Source organism: Strongylocentrotus purpuratus, unplaced genomic scaffold (assembly GCF_000002235.5).
Source record: "Strongylocentrotus purpuratus isolate Spur 01 unplaced genomic scaffold, Spur_5.0 spur5_scaffold_9, whole genome shotgun sequence".
In the NCBI taxonomy this organism is placed as follows: domain Eukaryota; kingdom Metazoa; phylum Echinodermata; class Echinoidea; order Camarodonta; family Strongylocentrotidae; genus Strongylocentrotus; species Strongylocentrotus purpuratus.
The window spans coordinates 24,778,990-24,791,470 of record NW_022145615.1 but is presented as its reverse complement, the minus strand read 5'-3'; the positions used below and the strand labels follow the sequence as shown (position 1 = coordinate 24,791,470).

Here is a 12,481-nt window from a genome sequence, read left to right as displayed (position 1 = left end):
CAACAAATGGGTATGATATTGCAAATAGATGTAGGCCTATACCTGTATAAATAATGATTTTCACTTATGAAGTAATTAAGAAAGTTAATAATGAGGGTTAATGTAAGATGCCAATATTTAACTATAAATTGCATACACTAGTTGCCAGGTTTTGATTGCTTGCTTAGGTTTCTCACTGCAGCGCTGGTCTGCTATATATTTTGCCCTGTGCCATCCAAAGTCAATAGACAATAAGGCACGGCTTACAAAAAAACAACATGATTCAGACAGTCCTACCATGTCCCTCGGATAGGACGTTAAATGGAGGCCCCGTGTACAGGAGAGTCACCACCCTTGCATGTTAAGAACCCATTGCACGGGGAAACCCCGGTGTAATGGTCCACCTGCATACCCCAACCAGGCCGAGTATACGGCATCTGCAAGAATCTTCAGTATTGAAGGAGGCAGATTATCTTGAAGAAGAAGAAGAAGAAGAAGAAGAAGAAGAAGAAGAAGAAGAAGAAGAAGATATATTATGGGGCGGATCCAGCCTGCGGCAAGAGGTGGGGGGGGGGGGATCGAGTGCCCAAATCTTGAGAATTTTTATTTTTTAAACGTTCAAATCCTATTTTTTAAAACCGTTTTGGGGGGCTGGGGGGGGGCATGGCTGGTAGAATCGGCCCATTGATCCTCGCCTGGTACTACCAGGCGCGTACGCAGGGGGGGGGGGGGAGGGTGTTTGGGGGGTTAAACCCCCCCCCCCCCCTTTGGTATTTTTATGTGTGTAAACCCCCCTAAAAAATCCTTAAAACCCCCCCCCCCCCTTTGGATTATTATTATTATTTTTTTTTTTTTTTAATTATTTAAAAAAAAAAAAAAAAATTACCCCCATGGCTGACCTAAGAAAGGTGACCTTACCCCCCCCCCCCAACGGAGCAAAATGTCAAATTTTCAAATTTTCGAGACCAAAAAAAAAAAAAGAAGTTTCCTCTTACCCCCCCCCCCCCCCCCGCTTATTCAGCGGTCGGTTGAGTCGTTGCGATTTTTTTGGGACCAAAAAAAAAAAAAAAAAAATTCCGCTTACCCCCCCCCCCCCCCCCCCCCCCCCCCCCCCCCCACTGAGCGACTTTTCGGCTGGCTGAGTCGTTGCGATTTTTTTTTTAACTCCCCCCCCCCCAAAAAAAAGTGTCCGCTTACCCCCCCCCCCCCCCCCCCCCCCCCCCCCCACTGAGCGACTTTTTGGCCGGCGCAATTTTCAAATTTTCCTGAGTCGTTGCGAAATTTTGGACCCGATTTTAAAACCCCCCCCTTGAAAAAATCCTGCGTACGCCACTGGGTACTACCATGGTAGTACCATGGTATATAGTACCAATGCCAAAATACTGTGTACTATGGTAATTTTTTGAAAGGGCAGAAACTGTATTTATATGCAGTGGTGGATCCAGGGGAGGGAGGCCCGGGGCCTGGGGGCCGGGAAAAAACGTGTAAAAACACATTAATTTTACCTTTTTTTTGGAGATGGGCCCCTCCCCTGGCGCTCAAAGGGGTGGGTGCGAATTATCGGCCGGCGTGATTTTCAAATTCAAATTGATTTCAAATTTGCCCCCCCCCCAAGAAATCCTGGATCCGCGCCTGGACTGTGAGATATATGATGTAATTGATAAGTAAATAAAGAAGGAATGTATCAAGTAAGATAGCACTCCTTTTTGGAACTAAATGGCAGCTATAGTGCACCCCTCAGACCCTGCAAAACTTCCCCACGCACTGGGCCAAAGTGCAATTTCTTTGTGATTTAATTTTACTTGCAAGGCAAGAGATATATTTGTCATCAATTAATTCAACTTGAACTCAGTTGATATTTTATTTTCAAAGTGTCTATCTTTTTCCTGTTTCAGAAATAAACAATGTAGAGTCAGTCAACTATTTTGTTCCCTTTCTTTGTTGTTGGTAATCAGTGATGAATGTCCACTTGTCAAATTGGTAAATCATATTTCCAAGATCACCCGGCGCTTTTCTTTTCGGTAGCTGACTTGAGCAACCCAATCGAACCACATATTTTTTTCCCTTTTTTATCAGTTTTTTATAATGAAAATCATTAAATTATTTAAAAAATTTATATCATATATTTAAATGTCTTATTTTGAAATTGTATGATGACAAAATTAAGACTAAAATAAAATAGATTTAAACATGTTAGAACGAGACTTCCTTTGCCTAAGCTGAAAATTCTGACCAATCAGAAAACGCCTGAGTGGCAACTTCTTGTTGCAGACATTTACACGTGAAGGTATGTGAAAATCTTTTCTTACAAGTAATGATAATTTATATCAATCTAACTTAAGTTACTAACTGTTGATGGGTTTATCCCCTTTAATATTCTTTGAGATGTGATGAACGAAGAACGGCTGATATCAAGAGAGCCAGGCATAAGCAAATTAAAACATTATCCATGAGTGATCTTGCCCATTGAGTTTTGTCGAGTCCCACATATGGAAATCTGCGTCATGATTGTAAAAGGTATTTATGCTAACCAGAATTCAATTTCCAACATCAATTGACTGATATTGATGGGAAGCTTATAACTTAAAAATCATGTTAATATATTTATATAGTCTATATTAATCCTCTGGTGATAAATGTATTGTATTATCTGGTGGATGGGTGTTGTTGCTGTGGAATTTGAACTATTTTTATGAGAGTGGCGATTTCAATTTTCATTTAATTTCTGATCACTGATCCAGCTTAGCCAAAATGAAATTATATTAAAATTGAATCTAGATACTAAAAATAAGCTAAATTAGAGTATGCAAAACCTTGTGCATGGTCATGGATAAGTTTATTTTAGGATATCTTTTAGGGTTTCCATGTATTATAATCAATAGGCGCTGGCCTGAGAATAAGGATCGTCTGCATAAACGCGACTGCTAAAACAATGATCGTACACATTTTCGCAGACGCTTCATGTTTCCAATCCGCACGTTGGCGATGTGAAAAACGGATTCCGCGATGATTTTCTTCATGCATTTTACAGAGACTTTCAGATTATGAGCGATAAATCCTTGAGAAGATGGACCACCCATAAAGTAGATGGTGAACGGGTTATTTTCTTACGCCTACTGGTAATGCCAAATAACAAAAATAATGTTTCTCGTTTTTTTGCTATTTTTTCCTCCAAGATGGCCGCCATGCTAAATATAGCTGGCCAAGCGGGCAAGGACGAGAAACATGTTATGTAGCTTAATAAAGTTGGTGACGAAGCCTGACCAATTGAGTAGGCTGGATTACACCCTAGAAGAGAGAATTGCTGTTTGCTCTCATCTAGGAATTGCCCAATATACACAAGTTGGGTTTGACAAAAAAAAAAAGAGTCCCTGAAAATCCCTTACCCATGCACCCATGCTTCTGAAAATTAAGGTACTACAATTGCTCAGAACTCACCTCGTTTGGATTGCTGTGTACTTGTGTTTAGCTGGTCGACCATAGCGTGAAAAATATTGGTATCATTCAAAAAAAATCTGTAGGAAATCTCTAACTTGTGTAAGCAAAATATCATTCCATGTCATTATTTTACATCTAACTTCTACTTCTACATGGAGATTTTTACTCTTTTAGTGGGTGTTCTCTCTTGTCATTTTTCATTCATTTACATAACAACATTTTGCTCACATTGTCTTTTCTTTTCTTTTTTCTTTTGTTTTAATCAAGAGAACCTTGCACTCAGCAAACATTATTTATTTTGTTTCTACTTTCCAAGTATCTCCAACAATAATGTAGAAGCCAAGCTTATACTGTACATGTAATCTATCAACATCTATATTATCTAATCTATGGAGTTAAATTAAAATCATCATATTTAGCATGCATAGAAACTTGTACCTTCAACTTTATGTGAGACTTGTTAGCTTGTAATTTAATTTTGATTTATTTATTTTGGTTTTCTCTCCAGATGAAGGCTGCACTGTTCATAGCATTTGCCTGCCTCGTGGCACTATCCAGTGCCCAGGATGGGGCTAAACTCTTGGCCTCCAAGACTCTCTTGAACCAATGGTTGGTGGAAGGCAGGGACATGACTGTGCTCTATACCATCTACAATGTTGGAAGCAGGTAAATATCATCAATTTCCTTTTTATTCTATTTATTCCGAGTCAGTTTTCCATTAAATGTTGAAAATCTTAGTTTTGGAAGGAAGGCTCCAGCTGCTGTAATTGTAAGATCGGGAAGTAGAAACATTGGTGGGCATAATACGTTGTTGTTCTGAATTTTGCGAGTGTTTCTGACTTGCAAAAGTTTCATAACACAAAAATTCTGAAATAGTAACTACCACAACACAGACTTTTGCAGTTCGCTAAGTCTGTTGTGAAAAAAGCATTCGTTTACGAATTTGTGACAATAATTACCTTGTTATCTTGTATTTAAAAGACTATTTTTTAAATATATGAAGTCCAACTTTATTTATCACAAGTATAGTTGTCTGTAGTTCCATCAACTGATAGAGATGATGTACCATAGTAATTTAAGGACTATCATGTGGTATTTTTCCCCTCCTATGTAATTAATCAAAGGATATTGTCCCTATGGTACAGCAATAAAATTTGTGTTATATTATGTGAGAGCTACAGTTGATTATCAGAATAGATAAGCTCTCAGGCATTATTGTTAAATAACATATATTCTTCTGATTAGTCCACACGTATACCCTGTATTGTTTCTTCTCATCCAACAAACAGTGCTGCATCCCAGGTTGTCCTCAACGACGAGTCCTTTGCCGAGAGTGATTTCGCCGTGGTCAGCGGTCAGCTGAAGGTCCAGTGGGATCGCATCTCACCGGCCAGCAACGTGACCCACGCAGTCATCCTCCAGCCTCTCAAGAACGGCTTTTACAACGTCACACACGCCACCGTCACCTATGTCCCATCAGAAGGATCAGAAGCTAGGGTATGTGTTGGGGCCTTTAGAATACTGATTAACGTTTCGGGTCCATATCTCTATCCAACTGCAAACTTGAAATTTGCTTATCTGTTGTAATGAGTATATTGTAAAGAGAAAACAAAGTGGGAAATGGCCAGTTCATTTTTCTGTACATTTATTTCTATGATAATGAAATAGCATTGACTTTCATAGTGCTTGCATACTTTTAAAAAGAAACTGATGTCCCTGAAAGTCTATGTGTACATGTATCAATAGTGTATATAATTGCAAAATATGCAGTTTGTTAGGAAAGATAACATTCCTCATAATTGTATTTCGGCATTGTGTAAGGAATAAGGATCCAAGTGGGAGTGCTTGATCCTTGTCTATTTGTTGAAAACACTAGCCTTTTTTAACTCAATATTTTTGCATAGTGGACTGATTTTTTTCTTTCTTTTTTTGAATTTTGTCTGAAGCAAGAAATCCTAGTTTCAATACTTATGTCTGTGCAGTGTCTGTAAGAGCAATACGGAGTAGCACTGACCACCATATTACACTAATCTCTATGTATTTATCTCTCATCAGACTGCTTATACAAGTGCTCCAGGAAAAGCCGGTGTTGTAGCAGTAAAAGATTATGATAGGAGATTCTCCCCACATTATGTAAGTATTCCATTCTGTCTCTACCTTCAGTTATAGAAATCAGGCACTTGAGAACCACATATCGCAGCTAAGAAGACATTTTAAACATGTGCAAAGAGGTTGACACAGTTTTCTTTTTTCAGAATTATTCAACAAATTCCTATAGAAAAACAGTTCAATCACAAGAACTAGTGTTTAAATTTAATGTTGTTGTTTTGTGTTGTTGTCTTTATTTTGTACGATATAATATTTAACAGCTAATAAAAGAAGTAAGAAGAGGCAGTCATGTATTTCCAACTTATAGGCTCGGTTATTTACCGAAATGAGTTATCCAATATTAGAGGCCTAGAATTCTAGTTACAATGTATTAATTTCTTTCTTTCATTTATTTTACAGATGGATTGGGCTGCATTTGCAGTTATGACCATCGCTCCCATCGGCATTCCATTCCTCCTCTGGTTCAGAAGCAAGTCAAAATATGAGGCTCTTTCATTCAAGACCAAGAAACATTGATGTATCTTAAACCTTATCCCAAAGTTAAATCCTTTATTTAATTTGGAAAAAAATCACTACCACAAAATCAGGATGATGCTTTATGGATAGAATTCTTCCCTGTCTAACAAATGATGTATGCAGTATTTCAGAGGGCCCAATTTTGTCTTTTTAAGTTTGTCTTGTTGGACTTGTTACATGTTAAGATCAGATCCTGGTTTTGTGGTAGTGATATTGATATGCTCCTTGAAGAAATTTAAATTGAAGAAAAACAATGGATCAGTCACTGATTGTGAATTTTAAAAAAAATACATGTTTAACCATGGCTTTGTCATGTCATATATACATTCCATAGGTAAATACTGATGTGTTGAGAAATTACAATCATTGATTGATCCCTTTTTTGATAGCTTTATCTTGAGAAATAGTGAAACAGTCCTTTGATTAGATTCAGTTGTGAATGCATGCAATCTTGATCCCATACCAACAAGTAATACATTAGATTGGTACGAAACATTACTGTAAAGATGGTTGTTATTCTTTAGACAATGATAGAGAAATACATGAAAAAACAAACTATATCAACAAGATTGGTACGAAACATTACTGTAAAGATGGTTGTTATTCTTTAGACAATGATAGAGAAATACATGAAAAAACAAACTATATCAACAAGAAATATGAATTATAATATTGGAGTTCATTCTTTCAGGCTCATCTTAAAAAAAATTGATTTAATTTGAATGTTAATCATGCTTTTCTTCAAAGAAATTTTGTTAAAAAGCTGCAAATAGTAAACTGTGGGTTTTATAACATGTTGATTCATCTGGTTTTCTCTTCAATTTCATTTTATTACATAGGTGCAGTATTCTTACTTCTTTTTTTGTGTAGACGTCAGTAGAGGTCACAACTTTAATTTTTTTTTTCTCTTCTTTCTTGTCAGTGGATTGTTTAGGTTATTGTAAGGTTTCATGCCTTTATTCATATTCTGGTATGTGTCTGTGCAAATTCAGAACGATGCAATAAAAGAACTGATCAGCAAATAGGCATATGCTGTCTTGTTCTTGACAAAAAAAAGACATACTGTACATGTATGTTTTCAATTTCTTGTCTATTTTCTATGGGTATTTTGGGGTTTAGGTTTTTATAGACTTTTTGATCAGTTAATATAATATTAGTAAGATGTGTGTCACATTTCATATGTACTCCTCATTTTTTCCCTCTTGCCTTGCATATATTGGTACATTTTCATGTAGGGAATTGAACTCAATTCCCTTTTCAAATTTGATAGCAAATGGTCATAGTATTATTAACACGAGATGCATCGGTTTGTGTTGGCCTATAATAATACAGTTTAGTTTATGTGAGAAAATAGTGTTCTAGACTTGACACTCAAGAGGTAGGAAATTACACGTATAATGGCCCATTTTGTCTTGCAGCCAGCCATAAACAAAGAAAGAATAAGATATTATATAGGTAGGGTAATTAGACCAAGTTGGGATGGGGGAGGGGTCTTTTTGTTCAAAGTCTATGTTTGCTGATGTCAATGTCAATCTCGGTCTTGGAGAAAATATTTTGTGAATTTATAAAAGAAACAAAACACTTTTAAACTTCCTTTAAAACAAAGCTGACAAGTTGTTTTTGTGAAGTCAAGATACACGGATTATGGAAAGAAAAAGAATGATAGAAATTTGTGGAGAGAGAGAGCAGGAGGGAGGAGGGTGGAAGAGAAGAGACGAGACTCGACAGGAACTCCAAATGGTTGGGGAGGAATACAACAACAAAAAAGAGGACGGAAGTAGAGGAGGAGTAGAGAGATATGAGATTGAAGAGATAAAAAGAATTATGTTTGTGAGGGAGGATATGGAAGTGAAAACTGGGATGAAGAAACTAGAGAGGAATATGAGATCGAGCTGAAGGCTGATGGCGATAAAAGAGATAAAAGGAGAACATTTTAAGAGAATAATGCGTAAAGTCGAGAGGAAAACAATACACAGTGAGAAAAAGATAGGGAGGAGTGTCGGACTGAAAGGAAGAGTTCGTAGAACATTTCGATGAAAAGACGGTGTCAGTATGGGGAGATGGGAGGTAACTATTGGAAAGAAAGTGTGAACAAGAAACTAGGGAAGACTGGAGTGTATTAAACAGGGTGGACGATATGTTCGTGTGATAGCTGAAACTTAAAGAGGGAAGGAAAAGAAGTGAGATAGATAAACTGAGACATGATAAGGGAGAGAGGGGGGAAAAGGTTGAGGAAGGCTGAAGAAGAGGAAGAGAGGGGGAGAGGTAGAAAGAGAGATGAGGAGAGAGAAAAAGAGAGAGAGAGGGGAGACGATACAGGGAGGACGAGAGAGGGGAGAGGAGAGAGAGAGAGAGAGAGAGAGAGAGTGAGGAAGAGAAAACAATTGAAAGAATCGGAGGGAGGGGGGCGGGTTATTTCTTTCTCTGCAAGTGACCGGGAATCATCATCCGCTGTCCTCGGAATCTTCTTCTTCGATCTGACTTTGGACCTAACTATAATAATTGAAATACGACATGGAATGCGTCAATCTGTATTTGACATTCGAAAAAAATTATACATGTAGAAACGAACCCCACCCTCCTGTTAGGAGAGGAGCGAGGATATGTTTAAAACGATCGCAAAGGCTTTCGAAAAATCAAGTTAAGGCAATATCAGTAATCTAGTCAGTTACCTTTTGAACGTGCAAACATTACAATGACGTACGTATTACGTCATCCAAACACGATTTCTACCGATACACAATGGGGCATTTTTAATTTGCCCTCGTGCATGATGAGTTGTTTTTCAAAAGTGTTCATGACATTGTTGTATATGAATATAAGAGACACGCAGAAACAAAGGATTTTGTTTCAAGTTGTAAGCTTAAACGATTCTTGGCATTTTTTCCCGTTAATGACGATGAATTATTCGTCGATTTCAGTTTTGATAGATAACAATGGCAACCAAATTCCTCCTTTAGTGACACACTTCACAATGAAACAGAGATTCAGTTACTTAATACTCTCTACAAGCCTAATTCTCACTTTCAATTTTTATCTTCATCCTTACCTGAGTAACGTGACTAATCTTGGCTGTTTATATTACTTCCATCTCGTGATTACTGATTATAAATCTTATAAAATGTTCTTGACTCTTACTTAGATTCTAATTAAATTTGATTAAATCGGAAGTAACGCATCGATACCGATATTTTAATAGGCCTTAACGGGCGATCAAATTCCTTTCGGTTAGTAATTAGTTTTTAACGTAACCACAAAATAAGTTGGTAAAGTAACGATGTTTTTAATTGAATTGTTATACAATTGCCATATCCGTGATTCTACATTTTCCTGGGCTTTTTGTTTCTTTCAAAGATAAATGGATAGGATTTGGGTTTCGTTTCAATTTAATCCACTTTTTCCCACTTTACCCTTTCAAAATATGAAATGTTTGCTTGTTTATTACAATATTCATTAATACGATGAGCCTTTTTTTGTACACAAAATTCGTGTAGTATAATGGTAGGAGTTTCTTTACTGGTTTATCTGACATCCGTAAATAAATGCTTTAGTAACGAAGCCTTTAAAGGAATACTCTAGGGGCTTTTATAGAAAGCCTCTATTAAGCTATCTGTAAGGTTCGAATTCAAAGCCCATCATACTCTGCCTATACAAATAACCAGTGTTTCCTAGAGGACCAGCTTAATCACATAATATAACATAAAAATACGAAACAAGCCATAACCAAACAAAAACCAATGTTATGTATGATTATCACTTTGTCATCACCAGATTGTTTTGTATCCTATATCAGGTCTGTTCATTGTAAATTATAAACATTCGCATTTGTGTAGCGATTAATACCACCTTTCTAGGCACTTTACATTATAATCCTCATTACCCCGGTCTTAATTGCCAATCGTCACATGAAAGTGCCCAAGCACCGCTCCCTGGGGAGTTTTCCGGCCAGGCGCCATTTCACGTGTCGGAGCCTTTTTTAAATTTTGTTTATATACATGTGAGCGAAAAAAAATGCCATGTTGAACGTACATTGGATAAGTAATATATCGAGTTGAATTGAATGATTAGTCGACTGATAGATAAGTCCTAACGAAGTGCTGTTCATTTTGTTTTGCTTGCAATCAAGGTCTGAAATAAAAGTAAACAAGCGCCTCATCCTTCCAAATGTTTGCAAATTCATATTACGTAATGATGATCGAATCCCATGCCTTGCCAATTAACAACTCGTGATTCCAATCATCGTGTTGTCACTTGACCTCCTCTGACGGTCAGGTTTAACCATGGACCCTACGCAAGGTCCATGGTTTAGCTTGGCAGGAGTAAATATTTCTGACCTCAGCTGAATAGATTATCATGATGGGAGTACGAACCCTACAACACATGATGAGAGCATTTATTTTCAATGAAGCTTGATGAAATTATTGTTGCAGAAACGCCACTTCACTTTAATAAAATGTTTCACAATGAAAAAAAAACTTTGTTCACTTTCCCTCAAAATTTCATTAAACTGATAATAGTAGGTTTTCCCCATTGATCTGTCTCGTGAGTATCTCCGGGGTCATCCCACTATCAAAACAGTGCTGTTGCACTTGCGTTAACAAGATCATACAAGATCGGGAAACGTTTAATTTTTAAAAGTCTATTTTTATGAAATGACGAAAAGGGTGAAATAACTGAAACAATATACTAGTATAACATAGTTCGGCAAAAAAACTCTGAAATATATCCAACAAAGAACAATGCCAAAAGCAATATTATCACAACCGAAGATGCTACGATGTTATTTCAATTTATTGTGTATGATTGTTTGATTTGTTAAAAAGCATATATTTATCAATATATTGATTTTACAAAAAAAAACAAATCACAACCGAAGAGGCATATTAATACGAAACCGGTTCCTTAAAAAAAGAAATTGTTGTGGAGTGTTGTTACCCTTGGAGGGGCGGGGTTTGAGTGTGCACTGACTCCACCCCATCGTATGATGGAAACGCCAATACTGCAATTTACAAAATAATAACAGAAAAGAAAACAATGATATGAAAATGCCGCTACATTTATTAAAGCGTAAGTCTTCTTTTTAAATTATTATTTCTTGTAAGGCTAGGCATCGACTATCCTTTTCTGCTATCAGGATTACTTCAAAATCACTTGAGTCTCACCATAATAATAGCATTTTTGGTTTTCTTTGATTTCCAATAGGTTATGTTAACTCGTACTCAGGCGCGCCGGAAGCAGTTTGGGATGGGGGGGGGGGGGGGGCAAACATTCCAGGGGGCCCGTATTCCAGGGACAGTGACGTAATGAGAAAAAAAAGGGGGGGGGCAGACGAAAAATCTGCATCACCACCAGTCTTACACGTTACATGCAGGTCCAGCGGAGCGTTTTTCCATGTGGAGTATTATCCATCAGGTAGAGCGTAAATTGGCGTGGGGTTCAGGGCATGAGCCTCGGCAGGGGGTCAAGGGGCTGTGCCCCCGGAAGCCCAGGGGTTTTAGGTATTTAATTACGGTTAGATGAGCATCCTGGGGCCCTCTGTAAGGCAATTGACGTGTTCCAAGGGGGGGGGGGAGAGCCCCCAGAAGCTCAGAGGTTTTAGGTATTTAATTACGGTCAGATGAGCATCCAGGGGCCCGCCTTAGAGCCCTTGGTGGGGTTCCAGGGGGCAGAGCTTCCGGAAGTTCAGGGGTTTTAAGTATTTAATTACGGTCAGATGAGCATCCAGGGGCCCGCCTAAGGGCCCTTGGTGGGGTCCAGGGGGCAGAGCCCTTGGAAGGTCAGGGGTTTTTAGGTATTTAATTACGGTCAGATGAGCATCCAGGGGCCGCCTTAGAGCCCTTGTTGGGGTCCAGGGGGCAGAGCCCCTTGGAAGCTCGGGGGTTTTAGGTATTTAATTACGGTAAGATGAGCATCCAGGGGCCCGCCTTAGGTCCCTTTGTGGGGTATTGGGGCGGAGCCCCCGTAAGCTCTGGGGTTTTAAGCATTTAATTACGGTCAGATGAGCATTTTTTATACCTTATTTGTGACATTGGCAGGTCACTTATTTTTTTCTCCGTCTTTCTTTATTTTTCTCTTTAACATACTTTTTCAAAAAGGAGGGGGGGGGGGGGCTCGGGCCCAGCCACTTTGCAGACCATGACATAAAGGTTTCTAAATAAGCGTATTTCGCCTGACTGTAATTTGGGAATTTCTTATTTTCCAACAAACGCATAAAAAGGTATGACTTACAAAAGATAATGGAGAAAAAATGCCGGAAAATCATGTCACAACATCAACATTTGTAAATCACTTGTTTTGAATAAGAAATACATCACCCCCCCCCCCCCATCAGTACGCCAGCGTTCAGGGGCTCATGTCTTCTCACTCCTATAACAAAAAAACGGACACGCTTTCCCATTCTCGCACAATGTCCACGATATGCGCGTATCGCTATCATAGA

General features: G+C 38.2%; 1 protein-coding gene across 1 annotated transcript; it reads left to right on the top strand.

Annotated features, from left to right (window-relative positions):
* Positions 1-2,171: 2,171 nt before the first annotated feature.
* On the top strand, positions 2,172-6,376 carry LOC115920640 (translocon-associated protein subunit beta-like). The gene is made up of 5 exons (XM_030976922.1): positions 2,172-2,266; positions 3,926-4,083; positions 4,707-4,914; positions 5,473-5,550; positions 5,926-6,376. Exons 2-5 carry the CDS (start codon positions 3,926-3,928, stop codon positions 6,040-6,042), a joined length of 561 nt encoding a protein of 186 aa, XP_030832782.1. The 5' UTR covers positions 2,172-2,266; the 3' UTR covers positions 6,043-6,376.
* Positions 6,377-12,481: the final 6,105 nt, after the last annotated feature.

Coding starts and splice junctions, on each gene's coding strand:
- LOC115920640 (XM_030976922.1), top strand. CDS start 3,926: ATGAAGGCTGCACTGTTCATAGCATTTGCCTGCCTCGTGGCACTATCC. Junction 4,084..4,706: donor ATCTACAATGTTGGAAGCAG/GTAAATATCATC, acceptor TCCAACAAACAG/TGCTGCATCCCAGGTTGTCC. Junction 5,551..5,925: donor GGAGATTCTCCCCACATTAT/GTAAGTATTCCA, acceptor TTTATTTTACAG/ATGGATTGGGCTGCATTTGC.